This window comes from Prunus avium, chromosome 5 (assembly GCF_965620075.1).
Source record: "Prunus avium chromosome 5, drPruAviu1.hap1.1, whole genome shotgun sequence".
In the NCBI taxonomy this organism is placed as follows: Eukaryota; Viridiplantae; Streptophyta; class Magnoliopsida; order Rosales; family Rosaceae; genus Prunus; species Prunus avium.
In genome coordinates, this window is record NC_142288.1 from 23,925,387 (window position 1) to 23,952,643 (window position 27,257).

At 38.3% G+C, this 27,257-nt stretch overlaps 4 protein-coding genes across 8 annotated transcripts; 1 reads left to right on the forward strand and 3 right to left on the reverse strand.

Moving 5' to 3' along the window:
* Window positions 1–574: 574 nt before the first annotated feature.
* Window positions 575–1,899, reverse strand: LOC148294541 (NADP-specific glutamate dehydrogenase). Its single transcript, XM_088252933.1, has one exon. It carries the CDS (start codon window positions 1,517–1,519, stop codon window positions 755–757), a length of 765 nt encoding a protein of 254 aa, XP_088109059.1. The 5' UTR covers window positions 1,520–1,899; the 3' UTR covers window positions 575–754.
* A 2,785-nt stretch (window positions 1,900–4,684) lies between these two features.
* YSL1 (YELLOW STRIPE like 1) lies at window positions 4,685–8,412 on the forward strand. Of its 2 annotated transcripts, none has more exons than XM_021960889.2 (9): window positions 4,685–4,839; window positions 4,957–5,210; window positions 5,409–5,800; window positions 5,927–6,099; window positions 6,220–6,314; window positions 6,403–6,537; window positions 6,632–6,821; window positions 7,018–7,132; window positions 7,286–8,412. In XM_021960889.2, the coding sequence occupies exons 3-9, from the start codon at window positions 5,440–5,442 to the stop codon at window positions 8,203–8,205; spliced, it is 1,989 nt and encodes a 662-aa protein (XP_021816581.1). In that variant the 5' UTR covers window positions 4,685–4,839; window positions 4,957–5,210; window positions 5,409–5,439; the 3' UTR covers window positions 8,206–8,412. The 2 variants fall into 2 exon arrangements, with proteins under 2 accessions (XP_021816581.1, XP_021816582.1); XM_021960890.2 differs by having other exon boundaries at window positions 5,414–5,800.
* A 1,203-nt stretch (window positions 8,413–9,615) lies between these two features.
* LOC110758925 (Tetratricopeptide repeat (TPR)-like superfamily protein) lies at window positions 9,616–14,706 on the reverse strand. Of its 2 annotated transcripts, none has more exons than XM_021960900.2 (14): window positions 14,153–14,706; window positions 13,631–13,756; window positions 13,341–13,410; window positions 12,732–12,845; window positions 12,507–12,590; window positions 12,005–12,055; window positions 11,737–11,766; window positions 11,524–11,586; window positions 11,326–11,391; window positions 11,036–11,164; window positions 10,797–10,832; window positions 10,382–10,501; window positions 10,068–10,229; window positions 9,616–9,893 (listed from the first exon to the last, which is right to left on the reverse strand). In XM_021960900.2, the coding sequence occupies exons 1-14, from the start codon at window positions 14,578–14,580 to the stop codon at window positions 9,783–9,785; spliced, it is 1,590 nt and encodes a 529-aa protein (XP_021816592.1). In that variant the 5' UTR covers window positions 14,581–14,706; the 3' UTR covers window positions 9,616–9,782. The 2 variants fall into 2 exon arrangements, with proteins under 2 accessions (XP_021816592.1, XP_021816591.1); XM_021960899.2 differs by having other exon boundaries at window positions 10,068–10,232.
* A 1,643-nt stretch (window positions 14,707–16,349) lies between these two features.
* On the reverse strand, window positions 16,350–20,635 carry LOC110758913 (Ypt/Rab-GAP domain of gyp1p superfamily protein). Of its 3 annotated transcripts, XM_088253434.1 has the most exons (6): window positions 20,045–20,635; window positions 19,747–19,893; window positions 18,912–19,047; window positions 18,736–18,785; window positions 17,984–18,037; window positions 16,350–17,876 (listed from the first exon to the last, which is right to left on the reverse strand). In XM_088253434.1, the coding sequence occupies exons 1-6, from the start codon at window positions 20,266–20,268 to the stop codon at window positions 16,619–16,621; spliced, it is 1,869 nt and encodes a 622-aa protein (XP_088109560.1). In that variant the 5' UTR covers window positions 20,269–20,635; the 3' UTR covers window positions 16,350–16,618. The 3 variants fall into 3 exon arrangements, with proteins under 3 accessions (XP_088109560.1, XP_021816577.1, XP_021816578.1); XM_021960885.2 differs by lacking the exon at window positions 19,747–19,893 and having other exon boundaries at window positions 20,045–20,632; XM_021960886.2 differs by having other exon boundaries at window positions 19,747–20,045.
* Between the last annotated feature and the right edge of the window lie 6,622 nt (window positions 20,636–27,257).

Genomic DNA, 27,257 nt, shown 5'->3' on the forward strand with positions numbered 1-27,257 from the left:
CCGGAAATATCACTTTATTTCCTTTCCCATGTTTGTTTTGAGTAGGAATGGAAAACAAATTTTGTTTAGTTTCCCAATTGTACCCCTATTAAAAAAAAAAGAATACCAATAATTGTTGGATAAAAATTGTAATTATGAATTGTTAGTAAGGACAAATTAGTCAAAAAAAAATTGTATTTAATGCTAGTTTTACTTTCCCATGGGAAGGGAAAGTGAAACCCAAGGAGTAAGGAAGGATTCACTTTCCCTCCTACTTTCCCATGTGCTAGGAATCGCTTTCCCATACCTGACTTACCAAACATGGGAAAGGAATTGATTTCCCATGCCCAAGATTCCTTTCCCATGAACCAAACGCAGCCAAAAGGATTGAGGAAAGGATTGAGGAGAAAGGATATGATTTTTTTGGGTGAAACCCAAGGCAAAAAGGTTATTGTGATTTGAAGCCCAAGGATGGAAAAGGCTTTAATTAAATGAAAACAACACAAACAGGGGATATTGGAATCTTCTAACCAACGTCCCACAATAGAGAAATATAAGCTGTGATGTGATTAGATCTTTGAGTTGACCCCATTCATTATCTTAAAAACGAACTTGATTAATTCATTGAAAATTGACATCATTATGACCTTTACTGTTTTGGGTCTTTGATTAGAGAATAATTACATTTCAAAACATAGGGCCAATAGGCTTTACAATTGAACTCTCAACAACGTGTCAAATTTCAAGATTTGAAATTACAAAAAACCCATTGGGCTTAAAATAATCTTCTTCGTCTTAATGTTTTGGCAGAGGCTTTGGAAACGAAGTAGCCCACGCCTAAACACATGACCCAAATACCCACGTCAACGGCCCATCTCACTCCTTCCATATCTACCTCCAACTCCTCATCCTCTCCGTCCACGTCACCACCCACCTCCGAATCTCCACCGTCCGATCCACATTTACAACAACAGCCGTCCGATTCATAATCCACCTCTCCCTCCTCTGGAATCTCCTCCAGCCGCTTAAACCCGCAGTTCGGGTGCTTTTTTGTTTTTTTAACCACCATTCTCACCCTCTCAATCATCGCCACGTGTCCCTCCACTGCCACGCAGACCTGCGCCTCAGCTATCTCCGTCGCGACGCTCTCGCTCTCCAGCGCGCACTTACACTCCAATTTCCACTCTTGCCCCTCATCTTTCCTGAAAGTTCCCTTTAGCACCTTCTCTTCCCTCAGATAAACCTCGAACCGGATCCCATCGCCGGCCTCGACCCGCTCTCGGGATCCGAATATCACTTCCCCGTCCTTCACCTTGGCATTCACGACCCGGTAGAGAGTGAGGAATGCCGGCGTATCGGGTCGGATCTTTGACCCGTCGATCTCTAGCTCGTTCTCGTTAATCCGAGGAAGAAACGAAAGAGTGAGGGATTCGGGTAACGGTGCCCGGGTATTCAGACCGGAAAACCGCAGAAAGAGAGCCCGAATCTTCAACCGGTCTCTCCTCGGTTGAAATCCGTGGTAGTCAGTCGATCTACACATCTCGTTGTTCGGAGTATTTGACCCAAGTGAGATTCAAGTAAGTTGCCTCGAAGGCGTGGGTATTTATACAGTGGGGGTGATGCGGGTTTGGTTCGGGTTTCCGGGGCAGGGAGCACACAGTTTATGTGATGATGACGTGGGGAAGACGACAAAAAAGGCGGCGAACAAGGTTTCTGAGATATTTCTGCGTGCTCGATGTACTGTGGACGAGCGATGGAGGTGAGACGGCTGTATGCGAATAATGATGAGTTGTGAGGGGATTGGATGGTTTGGGAGGTGCATGAATCCAAGACCATCTATATGGTTTTTGTCTTTGGTCTGGTTTTGGGTCTCAATTTGCGTTCAAAGTTCAACAACAAGCATTTGGAAACGGTCCAGAGAGTTGTGATACTTTTGGCAAGCTGTGATTTCTCCCGATATGAGTTGACCCTAAGTTGACCCTGTGGCTCTTTTGGAAACGGTCCAGAAATATATAAATTACTTGCCATAGGCCCATAGGGGATAAAAAAGTATAGGATTTCTCCCAACATGAGTTGACCCTAATATGTTTTTTTTTTAGCTTAAACAAAGGTACAAGTGCAGTAAATTGTTGGCTCCCAAAAATGAGTTGACCCTCAACTTTAAAGGGACAATTAACAATACCATGGGTGTTCTAAACTTCAGATCCAGCCCAAACTGAATTAATGCTCCCATCTCCCAGGCCTATTTTAGTTTGTGTGTGATGAAAGTAAGCAACAGTGTCTTGACATCTGGCAATCTTGCAACTTGACAGCTGTTCCTTTGTTTAGCACTCTGTTTGATGGTTTAAGCAGAGTTGTTTATGATGTTAAGCCCAATGTGTCAGCTTAAACCAAGGTGCAATAATGCCATTATTGAGATTATAGTGCAATAGAATCTTTCTTTATGATATCATAATAGACTATTCACGTGAGTTATGAATCGAGTGGAAGAGATTCGGGACACTTGGAGAGGTGAAATGTCAAGTCTTGTTCATGAATTGTTGGTTTTAGGCTTGGAGTTTATCACTAAGAACATGCTTGTCCTTTTTGTTGTGGTTTTAATCAATTGCAGCCTCACACTCTTCCCTTTTGCTTTCTGAAGCTGGAGAACAAGAAAAATACCAAAGCCTGCCAAGAGGTATGGTGCACAAAAGCCTGCTCCATGATCTTTATGGTTACAGCAATAGCATGCCTGGCCCAAAATGAAAAAGTGGAGGCAGGGACCATAGCAGCAATTACCCCAAATATTCTGAACCAGTAATACTAGAATCCTACAAAAAGTCAAGCTCAGAGTAAAAGGGATGATATATATGTATCTGCTGTTAGTGCCAAAACGAAAGTTACAGCTTTTGAGTGTGATTGAGTTGCAATCCCATATCTATTTGTTGAAGATCACCAAAAGATTGCCCAAGGCTCCACTAAGGTCATCATATCTATGATTAGAAAAGCCACTTTGGATGAAGATTTCTTCTCCATTTTCTCATTTTAATCAACTATAGCAAATGGGTTTTTCAACCCACCTTGAGATCTCAATTGAAAAGTTGTATATATAGTAGGAATATAGTTGCTTTAAAAATATATGGGATATGTACTGATCAATATCCAAACCAAATAGAACCCAAGGACTGGTTAGGCTTACAATATCCCTCAATTTGGACTTGCCCAGAAAATAAAGCAAACATATTTGATTATTTAAAGAAAATACAAGAAAAGAAAGGAGTAAACATATTTGATTGAGACCCACAAATAAGTCATAATAAGCTTGAGTGTTTTTTCTTATACAAACAATATTGGAAGCGGGACATGATTTTAGGTGCATATGTAACTGTTCTAAACCACTTGAATTACGAACTCCTTGCGTAAGAAGCTTGTGCTTCTTTATAGTATCTTACAAACTTTTGTTAGTCAGCTGATCTCTTTAACAATTATTGGCAACCTTATAATATTGGGATCTTTTAGTATGACCTCAACAAGTTGATTATATACACACACATGCATACAAAATCTTGAAATGAGGCCATGCCTAGTTAGTCCTTGCTCAAAGTTTCAACATGGGTACCCACCACTGTAAATATTCTATATATATTTCTATTGGTGATCTTTTGAAGAACAGAACAAAATGTTCCCATGATTTGATGAAGTACGGATGCTTTCAAAAGCTAGAAATAAAAATTAAGTCGGCAAGCATAATGCATAAGCCAATATTAAGTCGTGTTTATCTAAGCCATTTTGTTTGTTTTTTGGTCAAAGAAAGAGATGGAGAAGAAATAAATGCATCAAGCCATCATTGAAGCTTAATTAAATAGCATGGGGTCTGAGGTTTCAATCAGTAGAAGTTTATTGTCATCTTTTTTTCTGGTGCCAAAGGTGTGAAAGCCACGTGCAGGCACAGTGCCATTGCTGAATGTTCCTGAACCACAGCTGGGTTGAGAGTGCGTGTGTATGTAGACCTCATGGCCATTGCCCTTTTCCACAGGGGACAAAAAACGCCCTCCCTTCATTCTCATCCACAGGTTATCCTCCCTGCATTGATTAGCTTCCTCTCAATTCCTTTTCTGATTAGGTTTGCCAAGTAAAACTTTGATCATCTGTCTATTTTACACTTAATGATTCAAATTTAGTGTTGACAAGTAATTGCTAGATTTGAAGTATTGATTAAGCATATGAGGACTTTGTTATTAAAAAACAAACACTAGCTTCACATGTTATGTCTACAGAACCCAACAAACCAGCAAAATGTACAGAGAGCAACATATAAAATATAAGTCATAAACTTTTAGACTTGTACTTTCTCGATTGAAAGGTCGTCGTGTGTATATAAGAAAGCAAATAATTTTGCGAATCAAGGGTTCAACATATGAGCATTTCGGTGGGTGAAATAGTAAAAAAGTTTGCGAATTATTTAACTTTTAGTTCGACAGTCAAAAAAATATCAACTTGTTAAAAGCAGTTATTTGATGTGATTTCCTTACATAAAAAAAGGATACGCGGAAGAGAAACACTGTGATTAACAGAGTAATTGTCAAATGCCAATAAGGAATCTTCTTGACTTTCATGCTCCAGAAACAACATCAATGTATTGTTTTTCTTCTGCAGCTATCATTTCCTACTCAATAAGGGGTGTTGCTTGACCCACAAATGTACAACTTAAAGATTCCCAATGGTCCAATTTAACCACTTCATTTCATGGAGAGTAAAGGATAAGGTCACCTAGCAAAGCCAATGCTTGTGAAGTAGGCAAACATATATATGGTTATAGTTGTGATCAATATCAAGCACTTTCTGCCTTCCTAGCACTTCAAAAATCTTATTTATTAATTGGTACTTTTGCAAGTGGTTGATTTATATATAAAATAAAGACCATATATCAGATATTTTTACTGTTATGTGTGGAATTTCCATTGACAAGATGTATTTATGTGGTTTTGGAATTTGTAGGCTAGTGTGGAGATAGAAGAGGATAGCCTGTCTGATATCAGTTGCTGAATTGTGGGCTATATATTCAGGAAGGCAACAACACATGCATATATTCTGGCTGTCCTGTTCACTACAAAGGGTCTAAATTATCAGCTAAACAAAAAGACGAGGACCAACATTTGTCAAGCTTTAAGTGATTTCTATAGCCAATCCAGCCCCATCATCCATTGCAGTAGCGACCTAGAAGGGAAGGATTAAAATAAAAGAGCTCCAAGGTGATTTCATCATGCATTGATTCCTTTTTAACCTTTTTTTCTTTCTATGTCTACAACATCTTCATGCTAGAAGTGGCAAGTTATTGTTTAGATTTTATCCCACTTTCTCTGTTTGCCTAACAAATAAGCTGACCCCAAAGAAGTGGCAAGTAAATACCTTGCTGGGTTCTTACAAAGGACTTGCTGTAATTTGAGTAGTGCAGAGATAGTAAAACTGAAAGCCATCAGCATGGATTTGGAAGCAAGAGAGAAGAAGGAGATTGAGAGAGAGGACGTGGAAGACGAGACAGTAATCGAACCCGAGGAGTTAGCTGGGACAATCCTTCCATGGACAGAGCAGATAACGGTACGGGGAGTCGTTGCAAGCATAGTGATTGGAATGGTGTACAGTGTGATAGCCATGAAGCTAAACCTCACAACTGGGATTGTTCCTAACCTCAATGTCTCTGCTGCTCTCCTTGCCTTTGTGTTTATCCGGACATGGACAAACCTGCTTCAAAAGGCAGGATTTGAATCAAGACCCTTCACCCGGCAAGAGAATACTATGATACAGACTTGTGCAGTTGCATGTTATAGTATTGCTGTGGGAGGTATTTGGCTTTCACATATTAAACTAAGCTTTGTTATTAGTTCTCTTTTCTTCTACTTTAAGTTGTTTTCATTTATAATTAATCTTTCTTAATCATTATATATCTTTATGCTTTTGGGATACACAGGTGGATTTGCATCCTATCTCTTGGGATTAAACAAGAAGACATATGAGTTGTCTGGGGTGAACACAGAGGGAAACTCTGCATCTGCTGTCAAGGAACCTGGGCTTGTTTGGATGACTGGCTTCCTTTTTCTAGTCTGCTTTGTTGGCCTTTTTGTCTTAATTCCTCTCAGGAAGGTATTTCTATATTGGTCTTTTAGTCTTCAGTTTCTTGTTCAACTTTTTCTGATAAATTTGATTTCTTTTGCCTTGAACTTTGAAGTAGATTTTTTTTAAGGAACTTTCCTTCCTTCACAGATCATGATAGTTGACCTGAAATTAACATATCCAAGTGGTTTGGCAACTGCTGTTCTCATCAATGGCTTCCACACTCAGGGAGATAAGATGGCTAAGTAAACATCTTCCAAAAGTACTCTTCTCTTTCTTCATAGAAAGACATGTTAGAATCAAACCTCAACAGAAAATTCTGACCATTTGCAGGAAGCAAGTGCATGGATTCATGAAGTACTTTTCAGTCAGCTTCTTGTGGGGATTTTTCAAGTGGTTTTACAGTGCCAAAGAAGAATGTGGATTCGCCCAATTCCCCACATTCGGTTTGCAAGCTTGGAAACACACGTACGTATCAATGGATTTTCTTCAATCACTCTTTTCCCTTGTTTCTGCTAGCTGTAACTGATCCTTTGCAAATTGTGGCTACTATCGATTGCAGATTCTACTTCGATTTTAGCATGACTTTTGTTGGAGCAGGCATGATATGTTCCCATCTAGTAAACTTGTCCTTGCTTCTTGGATCTGTTCTCTCTTTCGGAGTAATGTGGCCGCTTATTGGCCAGCTTAAAGGACACTGGTTTTCTGAGAGTTTAGATGAATATGACATGAAGAGTTTATATGGTTACAAGGTTTCCCTCAACCCTTTAAATTTTTATCCACTTTGTCCTCGTCTTGACAAAAACTTCCCTATCACCGGTTGTATACAATAAATCATATGTCTGTCTCTCTCATCCATGTGATGAGAGAGAGAGATAGATGTATGATTGTACACGACCGGTTATCTCATACTCACTGACTCACTGTTTTCCATAAACCCTTTTGCAGGTTTTTCTATCGGTTGCTCTAATCCTTGGCGATGGACTTTACAATTTCATCAAGATACTGATTTCAACCATCGTTAACATTCATGACAGAATGAAAAACAAGAATCTCAACTTGGGTAATGAGAGCAGCCTTACAATTCCCTTTCACCAAGAATCTTAATATGTTATTTAGTTAACAGTTATATTAGTGGTTCTCACAGAGACGCACCAAAGTTTTTACTAATCACCAACAGTAACTCTAATAGACATATCCACTTCTCTTCCTGCAGCTGTGGATGGCCAGGTGAAGCCAATTGAAGAAAAACAAAATGAAATCTTCCTCAGTGAAAATATTCCCATGTGGGTTGGAGTTGCCGGATACGTTGTCTTCTCCATAATTTCCATAATCGCTATCCCGATGATGTTCCCGGAACTTAAATGGTATTATGTCATTGTAGCCTACATGCTTGCTCCATCTCTTGCATTCTGCAATGCATATGGAGCTGGTCTTACTGATATAAACATGGCCTATAACTACGGAAAAGTTGCCCTCTTTGTGCTAGCAGCATTGACCGGAAAAGAACATGGTGTGGTGGCGGGGCTTGCAGGGTGTGGCCTCATCAAATCAGTTGTTTCTGTGGCTTGTATTCTGATGCAGGATCTCAAGACAGCCCATCTAACTTTCACCTCTCCTAGAGCAATGTTTGTGAGCCAAACCCTTGGCACTGCGTTAGGCTGTGTGACAGCTCCTCTCAGCTTCTTCTTGTTCTACAAGGCATTTGATGTGGGAAACCCACATGGAGAGTTCAAAGCGCCTTATGCGTTGATCTACAGAAACATGGCAATTCTAGGTGTTCAAGGCTTCTCGGCGCTGCCTCAGCATTGCCTGCAGCTCTGTTACGGCTTCTTTGCTTTCGCGGTGATAGTTAACCTGGTTCGAGATTTTTCACCCAAGATTGGAAAATATATGCCACTTCCCATGGTCATGGGTGTGCCATTTCTAGTTGGGGCATACTTTGCAATTGATATGTGTATCGGAAGTCTGATCGTTTTCGCATGGCACAAGCTTGACAGCAAGAAGGCTGTGCTGATGGTTCCGGCAGTTGCTTCCGGATTAATTTGTGGGGAAGGGCTGTGGACTCTCCCAGCTTCAGTTCTTGCTCTGGCCAAAGTAAAACCACCCATGTGCATGAAATTTTTGGGTTCCTAGTTTGAAGGGATTTACAAATGTGGTCAATGAGAAATGGGTAGCAACATTGAAAAGGGCACTTCATAGCGATAGATAGTTTGATTCTAAAAAATGTGACAGGATGTTATTTAGTACCAGGAAAATGGTAAGAAGTTGTATCCCTAAACAATAAAAAATTTCACCTTGTCCCCATCCCACTTTGGTGGGTGATTGACCACCACTTAGCAATATTCCTCTACATTTTTACTTTTATTGAATGGGGATAGTGGCTCACAGCCTCGTACGAATTGGAGCGATATTTGTGATAAAACGAAAAGCCTCTTCCTGGAAAAACCTTCATGTTTTTTTTTTTTTGGTTTGAACCACAAGGTGGTCCTGGATGGGCCCCAACTATGGATGGCACCTTTAAGCCTTAACCACAACCCAGACTAATCTCCGCTCACACCGGGTCGGCCCGTAAGGGGTAAAGTGCTGGTCAAAGTGGCGACTCCATACGAGAGCAGGGATCGAACCCCTGACCTCTCTTAGAGCAACTCCACCCATTTGCCCCTTGCCATGGTAAGGGGGGAGCTAGGGCAGCCACTATTCACGTGAATAGTGGTTGCCCTTGCAAATAGTATTGTGTGTTTCCACCCGTTGCCATGGCAAAGGGCAATTACTATTCATTTTTATGTTTTTTTCACAAATTTATTTACCTAAACAATTAATTTGGATAAGATTTTTGGGTTCGTATGTGTCAATATTTATTATAAATTTCATATCTCAATCGGATAAAATTTTGGCATTTATAGAAGAAAAAAAATTAGTAATTTTTTTATAAAAAAAAATTCAATTTTTTTCTTTTTTTTTTATTGCACAAAAATTGGCTGCCGTTGTATTGGAGTAAAAAATCTGATCGGAGAGCCCAGAGCGCAACACGTGGACTTTAGTGGCACTGTAGCGCGAGTACTGTAGCGCTGACGTCACCCAACACGCGAGTTGGACCTCGGGCTGAATTGGCCTTCGGGCCAACCTGAGTTTGTGGGACCCACTCCTTGCCCGAGCTTGTGCTGACCGCTGGAACAAGATTTTTTTTTTTTTCTCCCCCCAACCTTGGGCTGGGGGCTCCGCTGGAATCGCTCTTAAGGAATGAGAGTGTCGGACCACTCACACCAACCACCTTGGTTAAACCTTCATGTCTTTGAGAAAGCCTTCAATAGGGCATATCGTATACCCTTCTTGGTGTGCGAGTAAGCGAATACGTTTGCTATGCCGGCGACACTCATGATAATCGGCTCTCTTTCATACGGTGAGCAGCCAGATCCAGCTCAATGCGAATGGTGGTCAGTTAAAGGATGATATGCAGACATCAAAAGAGAGATAAAAAGAGTTGCAACTGTATGTAAATGCCAGTTTTCCTTTTAGCTTTCTAGAGATAGAAAGAACAACCAATTGAGTAAAATAATCTGACCATTCAGAGAAAAAAATGTATTGAACGTATCCAAATTTTATAATATACAGATTTTATTTGAACAAGTCATCCTCGATACAAAAATTATACGTCACTCAAAACAAAATCATGGAACTGGTGATACATTTTTAAAAAATTAAATAAAAAATCAGCCTGTTGTAATACCTGCCAGAACCTCACTCTTACCCCGCGCATAGATTGTGTAAACTAAACGGATTGCATCAAGCCATCCGTCAAGGAACTCCCATGAATCAGCAACCTGGAGGTTGAACATTCACATTAGAATGGGTTTTTAATATAAAAAGGCAATGTTTTCTGCCCCCTTTTTATGCACTTGACAGAATGCCAATACAATTTTAATGATTTGTTGACATTTTCTAATCATCATTCTACTCATATAAAGGATTTCTCTGTAACAAAAGGTGTTCCTTACCAGATAGACAGGTCCATGAATTGTATCAATGCAGAGGCCTGCACCAGGTGGTAAAGTCAGATCACCACATGATGAAACAGAAACGATATCTGGAACATCAACTTTTATAGCTGCTTCTCCTGATCTGCCAGAGATGCTTTGTTTTTGCTCACCTTTGTTAACCTGCTGAATGGAAGTAAATAAATATAAAGAACACATATAACAACAAATAGATAAAGAATATACCTGAAGTAAAATGCACACCTAATTCTGAGATTCACTGTGCACATCATATTTCTTTATTTAATACAATAAAAAAACTGATAAAGAATTACCTGTTGAAGCCCTTCATTATTCAAAACAAATTGTGATCGTTTCCAGTCGCTATGAGGTGCAATTGATTTCCCCACTGGTGGTGCAGTAAGATATCCAACTTTGAGATAAGGTAAAGGAAGCTGCAAAGATTGAGTTCTATTTAGAACATATACACAACCAAAAAAAAAAAGGCAAGAACTAAACGACATCAAAGTGCGACCACTGAGAGCTATGCGACTGAATGACTAGCTTAAATCACATGTGCATCATCCCCAGCCAAAGGTGATGTCCAAAACGAGTATGCACATCATGTATAATTCCATAATAAGGACCATTTCTCATGGAGAACAGCTAGACACCAATATCATAACTCACCAAAAATTATTTATCCAAAAGCCTAGAGAGTTTATGGCAGAAATTGGTATTAGTACTTACCATGGATCGCACCAGCCGCAAGGCACTACTGTAAACCTGTAAGTAATTAAACACAAAAACTTAGCATGAACAATCAAAGTTCACATCCTTAAACATCAAGGGGAAAATAAAATTAAGCAAATCCCCTGTCTCTCTAACTTAAGTGTTGTTGTTTTCTCCTTCTATGGTATAATTGGGTATTCTATTTTGAGAAAATATCAAATGAAGTTGACTGAGAAAGAAAACCATGGGATCCTTACATTGTAATTTGGTTTCAAAGCATGTGCAGCTGCAATGTAGATGGCAGATTGACTGTACAACTCATTAGGTGAAACTTCTTTGGGATTGCCAGATCCCCCGGTTCTTAGTGTGTCCTCTGCTAATCCATACTGAAAGTAGGAAGAAGAAAAGTTTTGGTGATTCAAGTTACATGGGATTATTAGATAAAATAACTAGTGATCTCTTGTTACCCGGTATAGAGGAAACTGATCCTTTTAATTTATGGAGTATTGCATTATCCTAAATTATTAAGGATGAGTAACAAACTAACCAATACAGTTCCAAGGTTGTAAATTGCTCGATGAAAATCAAACTGCAACTGAATAGCTGCGCGGAACTGCAACAGAGGAAAGTGAAATAAGTCATGGCAGTATAAATGAGGAACTTACACTTCAGACATGAAATTAATTTTCTGGTTTTCCCACCAAATTCAACCAATCATTCTGATGTCTCCAAACAACCATAATACCTTACTAATTGCAGTTCTCACAATTGTTTGCTTTTCTCGTGCAGGAACAATCGCGCTGAGTTCCTAAATTGCATAATCAAAGAAGAAAAAAGTCAAACTGCAGTTTGTAACATAGAACATAAATACATGCTGAGCAAGGGGAAAATTCAACAAGATTTTCTTTCTTCTAAAAGAAGCTAAATTAAAAGCCAATACTAATGCAACTTAAGATACCTGCAGAGCAAGTCCCCAGTTGTTAAGTGCCTGAAAGATATAACATGGAGTTAGTACAAAGAAACAAGTGGCAAACAACTACATTGTGTTCCTTTCATCTGGCCAGAAGGACTTCATTACTCTCTCCCTCTCTCTGGAAGAGGGTTCAAAGTCAATGGCAATAAGATGAACAGTCATATAAGAGGAAAAAACTGTACAAGAAGTTGGTTTTCTCAGAATATCATAAGAAATTGGAAAAGGCCTAATACAACAATTTCTTGCGCCATACCTGGGGACTGTTCCAGTTGAGCAAGACAGCTTTTTCATAATTTTTTGTAGCCTGCAAATCAAATTAAGAGATGGTAAAAATCACTTCACCCTCTTGACATTATGTTTTCTTACAGAAAAAAAGAACTCAAATTGGTTATGATTTGAAGGGAAATGAGAACTATTCCAACGTGATGCCAGCACAGCACCGCCATATCTGACGAGAAACAAAATTGCTTTAAGTAATAGACTCCTAAGTTCCTAATTTCCTAAAGCTCATAAAGATCACCTAGTCCTTAAGTCCTAACGTTACAACAAATGAGGCAGATAAGAAGTAGCAGATTATTCATATTAAATGCTATTCACTTTTGAATATTAGAGGCATATCCAGCTTCCAAGTGCTAGAATCCAGTTGCCAAGTCTCAGTGTTGCCACAACAGCGGCAGAAGAAACTAACAAGAGCAGAACCTTTTCTAAGACTCTGTATCGCTTGCAAGGCTGAAGTACTGAAATTGTAGTCTAACCTGCTTCCATAGTTCTTCAGCTTCCTTTGTACGACCACGCATTTTTGCCCGATCAGAGATAGCAATAGCCCAATTATAGAAAGCCTGGCAAGTAATGATAACACATTATTTTCACACAAGTGATATAATTAATAAGAAATTATCAAGTAATGATAGCACTTTTGAGATCACTAATTTCGCTGGCCATCTAATGAGATTATATTGACAAAGGATATGCAAACATACATCATGAAGTGTTGGGCATAGATGAGTAGCCTCATCATATTTTTTGCAAGCCTCCTCAAGCAAAGCATCTTTAGAAGGAGAAGTAGAATCTGGACTAACATTATCTGCACTTTCCTGCATTCCAAACGAGGATTGATTAACAGAGTAATTCGCACTGATGCAAAATTCAGAGGAAGACAAAATGTGCTTAAAAATAAGAATTTCAATTGAAACTTCCTGTTATGAAATCATTTATAGAGAAACTGAAACATCTAAGCGAACATTATTGGAGGAGAGAGTCAACATATGTAAGGTAACTTTAGCCTTTTTCACTCCAAACATATGACCCAGTTAGAAAACGTTGACTAATGTAGAGTGAGTGGGAAAATGTTGATTAATGTAGAATGAGTGATGTTCTCTAGCTTAGGAAACCACATATAGCAGTATACAGAGTTTCAACCAGCATATTGTTCTTACTATCATGTGCCTCCAACCCTTATAAAATAACATGATTTTCACAACTCTCTTGCTAATAAATAATTAAAAACAAAGAAAACCATCTGGTTGAAATTTAATTATCAAAACAATAACTAAATCCAACCAGGAATCAAACAAGACAGTATCTCAAACCTGAAGAACCAGTGCCCAATTGTATAGCGCATCATAATCATCTGGATTTCTCTCTATTGCACTAGCATACCTACACAATGTACATACAAAAAGGAATTTCAGGAAATCAGCACTACAGGAAAACAACCTGTGGTTGCAAGCATCGCATAGTTCCATAAAATAAAAAATAGAAAGGAAGTGTGATCGTGCACATAGCAAATAACTCAAGCTTTGTTTTGGTAGTAAATTATAAAATTATACTATTACCTACCAAGCTGACAAGTAAGAAGAAAAGATAAAGAAGACAGTACCTCTTGGCAGCAAAAGTAAGAACCCGTTGGCGAGACCGACCATCATCATCGGCACCTGTGACGCTATTGATCAACTCCATTGCAGCATTGTTCTGCTCTGAGTGCTGTTCCTGTGGGCTTTCTTCACTGATACAATTCATACCCACAAATTGGTGGCAAATAAGTTGTAAATAAATTGTTAAAAAGTATTAAGGTCATCCACTACACTGACCATATAAAATTTACATTTTTGCCGCCCCAACCACAAATTTCATTCATAATAGTTTGATATAAGACTAAAACTGAAAAAATTTAGTCAAAAACAGTTACATGCTAATCAACCATAACCAATTTGAAGTGAAACTAATATCATTCTTTGTATGAATTTCAGTCTTAGAAAACCCGAAAGTGGGTATTGCAGGCAAACATTACGAATTGGAGCAATTGTCTACATATAACCGAAATTCAAGCATAAAAAACAGAACTTTGCACAATTTCACCCCTAAAAGAAATGCAGAAACAATAAAATGAAGGAATGCAAACCTGTAACTGTATGGGGAGCTAGAATCATTAGCGACGTCGTTCGATTGGTCATTTTTCAAGCCACCGAGCAACTCTCTCATTGTGAATGTACGGCTTCCTTCGTCCTTTTTCAGCTCTGGATGCGCACTTGCTTGGTTATTCGATTGGATCGCGGCTTCTACGACTTCCTCCACCTTCGGATCCGCACCATCGGTTACCACTGCTTCTGGTTCAGGTTGGAGTTCCGGTTTAGCTTCGGGCTCTGGAACTGGCTCGGGTTTAGCTTTGGGCTCTGGCACTGGCTCGAGTTTAGCTTCGGGCTCTGGCACCGGTTCTGGTATAGCTTCAGGCTGTGCCACTGGTTCTGATTCGGATTCGGGTTTCGGATTTGTCGTCGGGTCCGGTTCGAGTCCGTTCTGGGACTGGGGTTCTTCCGGCGCCGTGGACATTGTGAGATCGGAGGAGTGATGAGATTTCTAAGATTGATCCGACTGCGAACACACAGAAAGGTCGTAGAGAGATGAGATCCGGTTGTTTCAAAGACGAAGACTGAGGGAAGCCAAAAAAAATATCAAAATTACGCAGCTGTACGGATTAAGGAGGGGTTAAATAAATAAAGTAACCAAGTCATAAACGTACTTTTACTTCCAATTCACTAACACAGTAAAAATGTATGGGTAAGTTGGGAACATATTCCCAGCTTTTACAAAAGAAATTACCGTTTTAATCTTTAAATTTTTAAATATGTTTTTTCTTTACTCGTAAAGAATACGAATAATCCTGAAATTTTAATCCTAGCTGTCCACTATAAATCTTGCGGCCAGGATTTGCTTTCCTTTATATTTTTAAAAGTAAAGTACTATACGACATCGTTTATGCTTAAAAATCCACAAATCCTCTTTCTTTCTAATCCAATGATAGCTGGAAAAACTTGTAGTAATGTTCAAATGCCATTAAGTCCATGAAAAAAATAGTATAAGTAGTAGATTGACCATTATGAAACTAGGGCAAAATGGCAATTAATCCTTTCATAAAATATGTCTTTACTAAGAAAAAAGTAATAACTTTCCAAACCAAATGACAGACCAAAATAAGGATTAATTACATTTTCGGTCACTAGAATTTGGCTCAAAATCAAATTTGGTCACTGTAATTTTAAAATTTTTGATTTCGTCAGCGTAGTTGCAGCAGTTAACAAATCAAGTCCTAAACTTCAATTTCGTCAATTTGTTTAATATTAAATATATTAAGTAAACAATAATTAACATCAATATAAAATTTAATATTTAACAACAACAAAAATCCTACCCCATCCCACGTCCCACCGTCAGCCCCCTTCCCCACCAAAAAATAAATCAGACAAAGTAATAAAATCCTGAAAAACTGTCAATATTTATTCCCAGTAATTATTTCCATTGGTACAATTACAAACAATGAGCAGATATTGGCTTGAGTGGATATGCTTCCCACTTTGCACCCAAGTCGGAGTTCGAATCCAAATAACTAGTTGTGCTGTGCCACTATTAGTTTAGTTTGTATGTCGTGGATTAGCTCTGTGCGTTTGCAGCTCCATATACTAATCTTGTTGCTGTTTTTATCAGACCATATACTAAGCTTTGATAAGTTGAAAACAAGCCTTGTTGTTGTTGTTTGGATTTCTTCGTCTATTTCGTGGTCGGGAAATATCTGTTGGATAGGCTCTGTTGATAAACGGTCTTGGTCTGTATTTGAGTTTTTTGAGGAGGGGCTTAAAATTGAGAAGAATCCACCTGCCCATCGCAACATTAACGGCATCATCCAGCGCAACAAGCAGTCCTCCAACTCCAACTAACGCCACTGTCATGAATGATCCCTCACAACACAAGAAGCAGAAAACTATATATATATATATATATACTCCCACTCTTTCAATCTAGACTAGTAAAAGCAACCTTGTTTGCGATGAGTGTTGTGCTAAAGTTGGAAATATAAATACTATCTCAAACCAAATCCTATTGATACTCGATATTATAAATATTATACGTCAGAAATCATTTATTTAGTTTCAAAACGTAGATCGATTTTCAAAATATATATATAAATATCGTAAATTGAGACACGTTACACTTCACTCACTTCCTTGAAAGTTTCCTTCCAATGGCAAAAAGAAAAATGGGAGTGAAAGAACCAATATCATCCCACTCAAAAGTGGAAAATTCGTTTATGAATGAGAGTGAGGTTGATCTGAATTACTAATTCTGCATTGCTGTGCCACAGTCACTCTGCAGAAGCACAGAGTGCGGGCAATACATTTATATATATAAATCCCATAATTTTACTCCCAATACAGAAAGTGCCTATCAGATGCTTGTTTCAAGCAGTGTGAACATGACCTCAAGATCCTTGCTTTCAAAGGGATCCTCAGCAGGTGCAACATCAAATTAAAAATAATTAAAAAGGGAAAGAAACAAAGAAAAAACCAAAGCCTACCATTAGCATTGGGTGTTTCTAAATCTTGTCATGAAGGTTCACCACCAAGTCATGGGCATCATCCAAAAGTTTCCAAACATCCAGACGGCCGGCCATGCTATTGCACTCCCTCATGATCTCTTCCATGCTGCTGTACTTCTCTATTATTAGCTTCCTTCTTTGTAGCACACAGGCCGCTATTGCATAGAGCAAGAGATCATCGGTAGGAGGGGCTCTTAGTCTCATCCTCCCCCCAGCCGACTTGGCGATCCCCGCTCTGATTGCAGCCTGGTCTGCCCACATTACCTCCCAGAGGCAAAGAGTGTCCTCAAAGCTCAACTCCCTCCTGAAGAGAACCACCACCATTCTGTACACAAAAAAGCAATCCTCCGCTTGAAGCTTCTCCAGGTGTCTGTAGAGAGGAACATCTTTGCACTTGATAATCTTGGAAACAAGGCCAAGCTGCCTTCGGATTCCAGCCTCATCCAGCCGGAAATTATGCCGTGCCTTTTTCATAAAACCCACAAAGCACCAGAAGGCTTCATGGTCCTCTTCCATCACTGAGATGATTGGAGTAAGTAGATCACTCATACCCTGGCAGTAACCAATCTCAGGATCATACACCGCATATGCTTCCAGGATTGCAACCAGGCGAGAAGCATGAAAAATCCGGCACGGCTCCAAGTGATCGTAATCCTTCAGCCCGACACTCTCAGCTAGTCTTTGTGCCTTGATCTCTGATACATCAGCCTGTGATGGTGAATAAATGATCCATTCATCATTTGCACGCACAGCATCAAGGCGGATGATCCTCTGCCATGTGGCAAAATCTTCTGCTGTGTGGAATTTGGACTTGTTTTCTATACTGGAGGGAGAGGAGCTCTCCTTAGCACTGTCATCAACATAATTTTCTCCAGTTACTTCAGTGGCAAGTAATGGTCGGGTGATATCAGCGTCTTCAGAGGAATCAGAATCAGTTGATTCTGTCTCACCACCAGCACAGGCATCTTCACAGGTGACCCCACTCTTCTCATCATCTCCTTCGCATGATTTAGAAGTCTGAACACCTTGATGGCCAACCGTCTTATCAGGATCCTTGGCCAACTGGCTTCCTCCCTCAGTTGAAATGGACTCCCTGGCACTTGCAACATCCCCTTGGCCAGAAGAATCTAAAACTTGACTGAAATCCCCACTGCCCTCGGTGCTACTGTTTCCAGAAGCTTCCTTCAACTTAAAGCTCTTATCACTATGTGTTAAAATTCTCCGGCACTGTTTCCGCAAGTTCTCATATTCTTTTCTGCGTTGCAAATGAATAAAAGAATGTAAGAGAGAGAGAGCAAGAGAAATTTGATAATGATCACCAATGCATATGTATGGGAAGCAGCCAAAGAACTGAATGAATACCTTTTCTGATTTTTAACAGATTCTCTTTCTTCCATGGAACTGTTCACGTTATAGCTGTTGATAAAGAGCAAATGAATGTTAAACTAGCCAGCACCATAATCCACAGGCAAAAATTTCCCGCAGCCAAAGAAAAAAGCTTTTATAATGTCATTTTTCTTGAGAGACTACAAGGCAATAGAGGTGAGGCTCCACTATCATTTATGCAAAAAACTGGAATCAAAGGTCTGAAATATGGCTACACTTCCAGACAGCAGACTAAGCTAGATAAATAATGAAAAAAGAATTACAAAAAGAAATCCTCATCATAACTTAACACCGTGCACTTACATGCAGATTGCCATGATAATTGACTTTAATAAATACTGGAACTTATAAAACATACACATAGGTATTTCAACAGTCCCTCGTGTACCAAATCACAGCCACTAGATAAACACAGAAAGTACATAATGAAACCAGAGACAAAATCAACTGTTATGATGGTTCTATTCTTTGTGCATGTAATCCAACTCAGAAAATGGACACACCAGAAAAGACAAAGTATAACTGGGTGATAGATGAGAAGTTCATCATAATTCATAACAAATACCTGCAAGGGTCCATGGAACCAAGCATTCCCCAGGACCAGGCAAACTAATATTCAATATTGGAAGAAGTTCTCAAAAGATTTCTAAATCTCACACTGACTAATTTATATATAGCATACACAACTTGAAACATTAATGCAATGACATAGAAATAAAAAAACTTACACTCCAAGAAGAAATGGCCACACTTCAGCACGGATCTTTGGATCAACACCCTGCATCAGAAAGTGTAAGTGATTAATATCAAACAGCTGTTGCACATACATTAATAACAAGGAGAAACGCCTAAAAACAATTACACAGAAAATAGAAAGTAGGTCTGACAAAAGTCAATAACATACTCCACTGCGAACTTTCTTCAAAAACTTGAGACCTCCATCAGTGAGTTTCCCATCAGGTGTAAAAAAACTTTTCCATTGTTTGGGTAGAAGGGCATGTTTTTTTCTCCTACGGGACCAAGGTGATTTAAGACTACCCCTGAAAAAAGAATGAAAAAAAAGTGATTACATTTCATATGAGGAAAAAGCATAATTAAAACAAACGTATCTAATAATCCAAAGTGGTATATAAATGACAAACGAAGATATTAGGAAAGAACAATGTGCAATTCATCAGTACAAATAAGGTCCACTAGGAAGGCATGAAGAACAATATTGCCACCAAAAAAGAAAGAATAATTTTGATGGACAGTTTAAGGTTTATGACTAAATAGGAAACCCATTAAGAAGCACTGTTTTTATGAATCAGAGACCTCTAAAATTGTGACACGCTAATGCCTGATTGAACCCAATTTCATTTCCAAATATCCTTAACTAATGCATGGTACAAAAGGCACAATTCGATCCGACCAATATAGAATAGCAACGAAGCAATAATCTGAATCTGAATCCCACAGAGAGAGTAGTAAAGGAAGACTGACTGAGGAATAAATAGCTGAACATGACATTTTTGGACACAAAGGAATCAATTGGATACTTCCAGATCGGATCCAGGAGCACATCTCCAAATTAAAAAAGATTAAACTCCGTTTGGGTGCTTAGTAAATGTGAAAACGAAACCAAAAAAAATTCCAGCTTTTCTGCCTATTCATACGATTTCTAAGTAACCAAATAGAGTGTATGGGACCAAATTTAAGGGACAGAGATAGGGGGAAGATGAGGAACAGTGAAAACTCACCGATCAGTGGAAACTGGTAAGGAAGACGAGGAAGCAACGACTAACAAAATCGATCGCAAATGAATCCACGACGACGATGACGGTGAAGATGTGGAATTTGACGACGGTGGAGATGAATTAGAGGAAGTGTGACTCCGCCGTAGGGCTCTCATTAAGGGTTTCTGATGCGTAATCATCTATGTGTGTAATGTCTACCTATCAATCTATCTAGCTAGCGAAGAATCTAGGGTTTTCCTCTCACAACAAATTAGGGATTTCGATTCAGTTTTTTTGGGGAATTTGTGTTTGTTTTCTTTACCTACGAGAGTAGACGACTGTGGCGGCCAAGGCGATACCGGCCATGGCCGTGACGGCGACGGCTAAGCCGACATTGGGGGGAGCAGTCCAAGACCAGAAGCCGCTTCCGCCACCGACGCTGGCGCCGATGAGCGAACCGCTTCTCCCACCGCCGCCGCCGCCGCCGGTGCTAGCCTCCGCGAACACGATCCATTTCCAACCATCGGCTCCACCGCCGAAGAGCATCAATGAGGAAACGTACAGGGAAATCCGACGAGCCCCTTCTCTGATTGCGATTGTTGCTGTTTGGTGTTAAGGTCCTTCGTATAGGGCCAATTCTTCCTCTTCGTCAATCAGGCGCTATAGAGCTAATTCACCATTACCAAACTGAAACCCTTGGCACTCTCTCTCCCTCTCTCCAACTACCTTTGGCTTTCTCTTTTTAGAGCTTTCGCTCTCTTTCCATGAAAGGCAGAAATTAGAAAAAATAAAAATGAAAACAATTATTTTATTTGCGATATTATATCCATACATCTCTCTCTAGTCTCTATCTGCGTATGCGAATCTCTCTCTTTCTCTCTCTAGCTCTGAAGAGAGAGAGTGGGACTGTGGAAAAGTAGATCGAAGGCTTGGAGGATCGGACTGGGAGCTCTCACTACAATGGCGGAGACACTTGCGATTGGTCCGGCCCAATTTGGCCCAACTTCACTCTTTTTCAATATTACACTTTGTCTTCTATTTGAGTAAAAAAATAATGCAGCAAATGATTTCTCAATAACTTTTTTTCAGTATATTCACAATTTTTTTTATAAACAAATTTGGGGTGTAATGTGTTTCCACAGTCCCGATCTCTTGGACTACAGGGGTCCAAGAGATTTGTGGTCACTCACCGTTGGATGCAAATTCAACGGTTCACTCACTCTTGCACTCCTTTTAAGAAACTTTTTTGAACTATTGGATTAATATCCAACGATGGGTGACCACAATTTTTTGGACTCCTGTGGTCCAAGAGATCGGGACTGTGTGTTTCCATACCATTGATATATATCCCTTTTTTTTTTTCTTGGAATATAAATTTACATTGTTTTAGAACAAGAGAACAAAGAAATTAATTTTCATTCCCATCTTATTTTAGATTTTACTTTCATTTCGAACCCTAAACCCTGAACGCTCATAATGTGCACTAAAACATCTTCAAAACTTTCCTATCATGCGAATAAGGAAAACCATTTGTATCATATTTTCAGAATGTGTATGGTACAAAATTTTCCAACTTGTTATGTTATTTCGGGACCAAAGAAATTAGTCCTTCTGAGTTGCCAAACAAAAGAAAAAAGAAAAACTTTTAGGAAATCAAATTTGGCAACCAAAAAAAAAAAACTCTAGGACATCAAATGAGAGTGTTTAACAAGTACACTAAATTTCTTTTACATTGATCCCTGGCTTTTTTACTCCTCCCACAAGCACTACGATCTGCACAATTGTAATATTTCATTATGGCATGTGTCTTAAAAGTGAATTACTTCAAAAAAATAAAAGGGAAAGAAAAAAAATTATTTATTAAGCATACAAAAGTCAAAAGACAAGTTGGGTTTATATTATAAGTGGGATTAAGATGGAACACATGGCACACAAAATAGACAATGGGGAGACAAAAGCACTGTCACTTATGCCATAAGAACCCACATGCCCTTTACTTTGTCCTCAACCCAACTCAAATTCTAAAATTGAGATTGAATTTTCCTAATTTATTTTGGATTTTATTAAACATTTAAATATATTTTTTAATTGGTCCTCTACCTCTACAAATATATTTAAATTTGAAATCCTAAATGTTTATAACGAAATTCAAGAGGAATTTTATAATTAATGAGATCTGATTTGTCAAAGCAAGTTTCAAAAGCCTAACTAATTTAGTAAATGAAATTTAACAAAATAGAACATCAAAACTACGAGTCATTTTATATAGGGAGCTTTAGTTTTAAAACCATAATATAGTTTACTAATTTAGTAGAAAGAAATACAATTTAGTCTAATTAGCAAAAGGCCAAACACCAAAATGTAACAAAAATACCATTACAAAATATGAAAATTACAACATATGCCATTTTCAGTATTTAATTTTAAACCAAAGCTGAAAAACGACATCAACTTCACTTCCAGAAACCTCTTCAACTTCACCTCCAGAAACCTCCAGACCACCAACGATCATCAAACGGTTTTCTGCATCGCAGTTTCAGTTTCTGCATCACAGTTTCGTTTTCGTTTTTGTGGAAAATAACTCCGAAATTAACCAATTAAACCTCAAAATTTATGAAATCTTACTCAACTAACAGCTAGATCGTGGAAAATAGCTAGAAAACCATACCTCAATCGAAGGATTTGATACACAAGAGTTGAGAATCTCAAAATTTTCCAGTAAATTCTAATAAACATTCTATAATTTCAACGAAGATAAAAGCTATTTTATGTGTAATTACATCCTATCAAACTCCTTGAAGCTATTCAGTAAGCCCTCCACCTCCGCAGTGCTCGTGAACACCATCGCATCCAACGCTCCCTCCTCAATCCTCTCCACCACTTGCTTAGCGCACCCCGGTCCGGCCCACCGCGTCTCATACGCATTAACCCTAACCGGAACCCAACGCTTGGACTCCAAATCTCTGAGAAAATCCGGGACCACATGAGGCTCAACCAGTCCCACCACGACCTTGGAGTTACCGGCGAAGGTCGAAGGGATGAGCAACTTGAGAATTCCATCGCAGCCGCAAGTGAAGGCTATGGTCGTCGTTGCTGCGGAGAGAGAGAGAGAGAGAGAGAGAGAGAGAGAGAGATCTATTCTGATAAAAAAAAGAGACCAATAAATATTTTAATAAAAATGATATAATTGTCTTTTCAGTAATTAATATAAGGTGGGCCAACGAATCTGAGCCTCCTCTTTGGCTTAATCCAAAATAACAATTCTTTTATAGGTATTAAAACCCAAACTAAAATACCCAATGTCTCAAATACTAATTAATAAAGTTAATTATATCTAATACCTAATTTTCCTTTTTATATATCCCTAAATAAAAAAGGTAGTCCGGTGGGCAAGTAAGTAACCAAATATTTATGAATACATTTTTTTCAAAGTGATTTATTTATGAATAGTTTAGGTCACATTAAGGTTTTGACAGAATTGGGCATCTGGGATTCTGCCACTTGGAGGGTTCAATCAAGGATGATGCCGCGTATGCTTACTTTTTTTTTCTTTTTTTTTTTTGGTGTGTCCTTTACGAGGGACCAGGTGTCCAGATTCCACGATGACCGAACCCAAACCCGTGATGAATCAAGGGCCCCACTAGTAAGTTATGGGCTGGGCCCACACTGAATCATCAAGTTGTTTGTTGGATGGAACAGGCATGAGATTCGGAGACAACCAACCAACTACTTTCTTTTCGATCCTATTAATTCAATATCCATGAGTTGTTTTTTAATTGGACATTTTGATGTACGGACCTGGAATAGATAATCACCAACTGGTCTTATTAAATCAAATCAAATTATTAAATAATATAAAGATCTCAATTTTTTTTTGTCTGAACCATGAGGTGGTACTGGATGGGCTTCAACTATGGGTGGCACCTTTAAGCCTTAACCACAACCCAGACTAATCCCCACTCACACCGGGTCAGCCCGTAAGGGGTAAAATGTTGGCCAAAGTGGTGACTCCGTACGAGAGCAGGGATCGAACCCCTGACCTCTTTTAAGGAATGAGAGTGCCAAACCACTCACACCAACCACCTTGATTAAAAATCTCAATTTCGCTTGTGTTTGTTTGTGTTTAATACTTAAATAATATGTTTGCAAAATAGAGTATTTTATACGTTATTTGAACTTAAACTCTCACATTATATAGGATTGAACTTTTGGAAAATATAAATATTAAGAGTTTTCGTTTAGTGTAAAATGTGGCTCAAAATGTGATGGAGCAAGAAGCATCCTCTACTTTTATTTAAGTTACGGATTCCGAGTTTCTGCATTTAGGAATTGTGCATTTACTCGTATTTCATAAAATATAGACCATCCAATTAATCCTGAGTATGCCACATCCCCTACAATAAGTTTGTTTCCTTTTTCTATAAACTAACGCCGTCAACTCTCTCACTCGTCTTCTCGTCATGTCTTACTAGTCTATTCGCCTGCGAGAGATTTTTTTTAAAAAAAATTAAATTTATTTTAGAATTAAAAAAGATAATGGGTAGTTGTGTTTCATAAAAATAGAATCCATTATCTGATTTTTCTTTAATTTTTAATTTTTTTAAATATAAAAAAGTATGAATTTACCATATTATCCTCTAATAGCTAGATTATACAACATTGATTTCTATAAATAAATAAAACAGTCCCGAAATGGCTTTAAAAGTCGAGAAGAAAAGCACAAAGTCATTGCAAGTCTATCAAATTCCAAATACACAGCTTCAATTGTTTGATATTGTAGTCATCAGCCGATAGCCAACTGATTGCTATATATTTTGATTGACAAATGGGCTTGGTTGTTTAATTTTCTCCAATCCTGGGGTACCCTCTTCAATTACTATACATTAAAGTAAAGAAGAAGCCAAAGGAAAAAAAAAACCAGGTTACAAGGACACACAGGAAGAAACGAGGGAGAGATGAGTTGAGAGGGGACAGGAAGACAGAGGTAAATGGCGTCGGTTTTATATATAAAGGAAATAAACTCATTGTAGGTGATGTGGAATACTCATGAACATTGGATTAAGTAGATGGTGTAAATTTTATGAAATGCGAGTAAATGCATCATCTTTAAATGCAGAAACTCGGGATTGTAAGTTACATATATTATTATGTTACAAATTGAGATTGACCAAGGGTTGCTTGAAATAATCCTTTCTTCTTCTTCTGATATATCATCATAGCATGGAAATATTATAATAGATATTTGTGGGACAAGAAAGCACCGAAGTTTGGTGCGGTCGTTGTGGTGGGAATTGGATAACATACCCCAAAACTAAAGCCATTGATTCCGAAACCATTATCTCACATCCCCTTTTATTTGGCAAGATTTTACACGTTAGTTACTTAATGCAATCTTCTTTGACTCTTTTTTGATTGAAACTGTAGATTCTTTCTTATCTTCATTCCCACCACCCACACATTTCTGATAAAAATATTTATTTTTCTTTGTTCATAAAAGGAAGAAAGGAAAAAGGGTAGATTTCAGATGTAACAAGTCCACTTATTTACGAAACCCTATCATTTTTGCTACCCACCGATTTTTCATAAACAATCCCAAAATTATAGCCTTTCAATTATTATGGATTTCAATTTTTTTGAAATCCCTAAAATTTCTCTAGCATTCAAAAGTTCAAAACATTCAAACACACACACATATATACCTAAACCCTAATCGTATGTACATCAACCCTAAAATTTTATTTTTTACTTCTCTTTAATTGAGCCATGGCAGTGCAAGTCGAAGATTTTGAAGTCCATCACGAGAAGGATAGCATGGATTTTTACGTGTTACTCCTTGAACCACACTTGCTAGGACGTGCCTACCAACCTTCTTCATCATCGCCTGCGGCGCCTCAATTTCTGATCAAGTTTGACTATCATATCAATCATATCTACTATGATATTGGTTCCTCATATGATATAGGAACTCGTCGTAACACCACCCTCGTCCACCAACATCAAGAAAAACATGAAAAAATAGTTGAACTTGAGAAGCCTGTGTTGAGGAAATGCGGCAAGTCGTACGAGTCTCTTTCTAAGGTGTTGTCGACGATTGGAATCAAAAGAGGATCATGTGATAATGGCAGATTGCATGATGAAATAATGAGTGGGATTATAAAGTGGGGTGCCAAATTTCCACAGACAAAGTTGTCCAAGGAGAGTCCAGAGCTATGGGGTTTGTATGTTTATATTGGAAAAGACCATGACATGTATCGGTGTGATGAGTGTTTAATGGCTAGGGTTACGAGGAAATCAATGGCGAACAAGGGGATGGTGTCGATCAAGAAGGTAGTAAAAAATGTCTCAATTCCCCGATATCGATTGTATTGAAAAAAAAAAAAAAAGTTATACTGGTTACGGATGAAAGTGAGTATTGTTTTATATGGATATGATTAAGAAAAAAATCACGATTAATTATTTATTTAAAGTTGATCGTTGTGGATAGATGAATTTATATTAATATTGTAACCAAATTGCATATGATCTATTATGTACGAGGAGGGTTTAGTTGTTTAGTATTTGTTTGGCTGTTCCGGCTTAATTTGTTGTTCCCTGTTAATGTGAATTGGTTGGCATACATGAGATCCTTTTTTGTTTAACGTGGACCTTCCACAGGTGATCTAGCTTGCTGCAATAGAAATGGGAAAATATAAAAATTAAAGTAAAGTGCATCTTGCCTTTTGTTCACCAGCTCTATTCGAAAAAGAGAGATTTTGGGTCATAGAAGACCTGATAGCAGGCAAGATATGAGAAGAAGAAGAGGCTAATGAATATATCATCATATATGCATATATGTAACATGATCAATACTAGCTAACATAATATAGCACAAGAACTATGTGTAGCCTAAGCCTCATGAAATTACACTTACTTTAGTATTGATCAAATGTCTACGAAGGTCCCCCAAAACACTTCGATAGAGAAAGGAAATAATTCGGATTCTTTTTTACACAACTCGAACCAAACGAGGGTGACCAACTCCTAAAGAGTCATCAATCAAAATGGAATCAAGACAACTAGGAGCCTCATCTAAAAACCAAACACCCAACTCCATATTATAGCTCAATTTAACAAGGCAATCAGCAGCAAAATTCTTCTCCCAAGAAATATGATGCACCTCCACACAATCCAGAATAATTTGGATTCTTTTGATATAGGCCCTTGCAATTCTCATATATCATATCTACATATAATAATTTACCTATAAAATAGATGCAAAATAATTTTGAGTTTAAACAATGGAGAAAAAAAAAAACCATTAAATTTCACATATAATTAGAAATAAAAAAAATGAAAGTCTCCCCTTTCTCCGTATCATCAAAATCCTAGCCAACTGACCTACTTCCTGGATAGTCCAAGAATCCAAGTATAATGGTTGGTTTTGAACCATGCGTAGGTCCATTACCAAAAACCTCAACGGGCCTTGAAATGACAATCCATGGTTAATCACAAAGACCCAAAACCCAAAATTCACTTTGATCCAAAACCCTTGGTGC

What these genes read in the sequence shown, in the direction of transcription:
- LOC110758925 (XM_021960899.2), bottom strand. Translation starts at nt 14,580, where the DNA reads ATGTCCACGGCGCCGGAAGAACCCCAGTCCCAGAACGGACTCGAACCG. An exon ending in ACAACCTTGGAACTGTATTG is followed by an intron (nt 11,165 to 11,325) that starts GTTAGTTTGTTA and finishes TCCTACTTTCAG; the next exon opens with TATGGATTAGCAGAGGACAC. An exon ending in TGCGGCTGGTGCGATCCATG is followed by an intron (nt 10,502 to 10,796) that starts GTAAGTACTAAT and finishes CAATCTTTGCAG; the next exon opens with CTTCCTTTACCTTATCTCAA.
- LOC110758913 (XM_088253434.1), bottom strand. Translation starts at nt 20,268, where the DNA reads ATGCTCTTCGGCGGTGGAGCCGATGGTTGGAAATGGATCGTGTTCGCG. An exon ending in ACAGTCGTCTACTCTCGTAG is followed by an intron (nt 19,894 to 20,044) that starts GTAAAGAAAACA and finishes ACCCTTAATGAG; the next exon opens with AGCCCTACGGCGGAGTCACA. An exon ending in TCTGTTAAAAATCAGAAAAG is followed by an intron (nt 17,877 to 17,983) that starts GTATTCATTCAG and finishes TTTGCAACGCAG; the next exon opens with AAAAGAATATGAGAACTTGC.
- LOC148294541 (XM_088252933.1), bottom strand. Translation starts at nt 1,519, where the DNA reads ATGTGTAGATCGACTGACTACCACGGATTTCAACCGAGGAGAGACCGG.
- YSL1 (XM_021960889.2), top strand. Translation starts at nt 5,440, where the DNA reads ATGGATTTGGAAGCAAGAGAGAAGAAGGAGATTGAGAGAGAGGACGTG. An exon ending in TTATAGTATTGCTGTGGGAG is followed by an intron (nt 5,801 to 5,926) that starts GTATTTGGCTTT and finishes TGGGATACACAG; the next exon opens with GTGGATTTGCATCCTATCTC. An exon ending in TCTTAATTCCTCTCAGGAAG is followed by an intron (nt 6,100 to 6,219) that starts GTATTTCTATAT and finishes CTTCCTTCACAG; the next exon opens with ATCATGATAGTTGACCTGAA.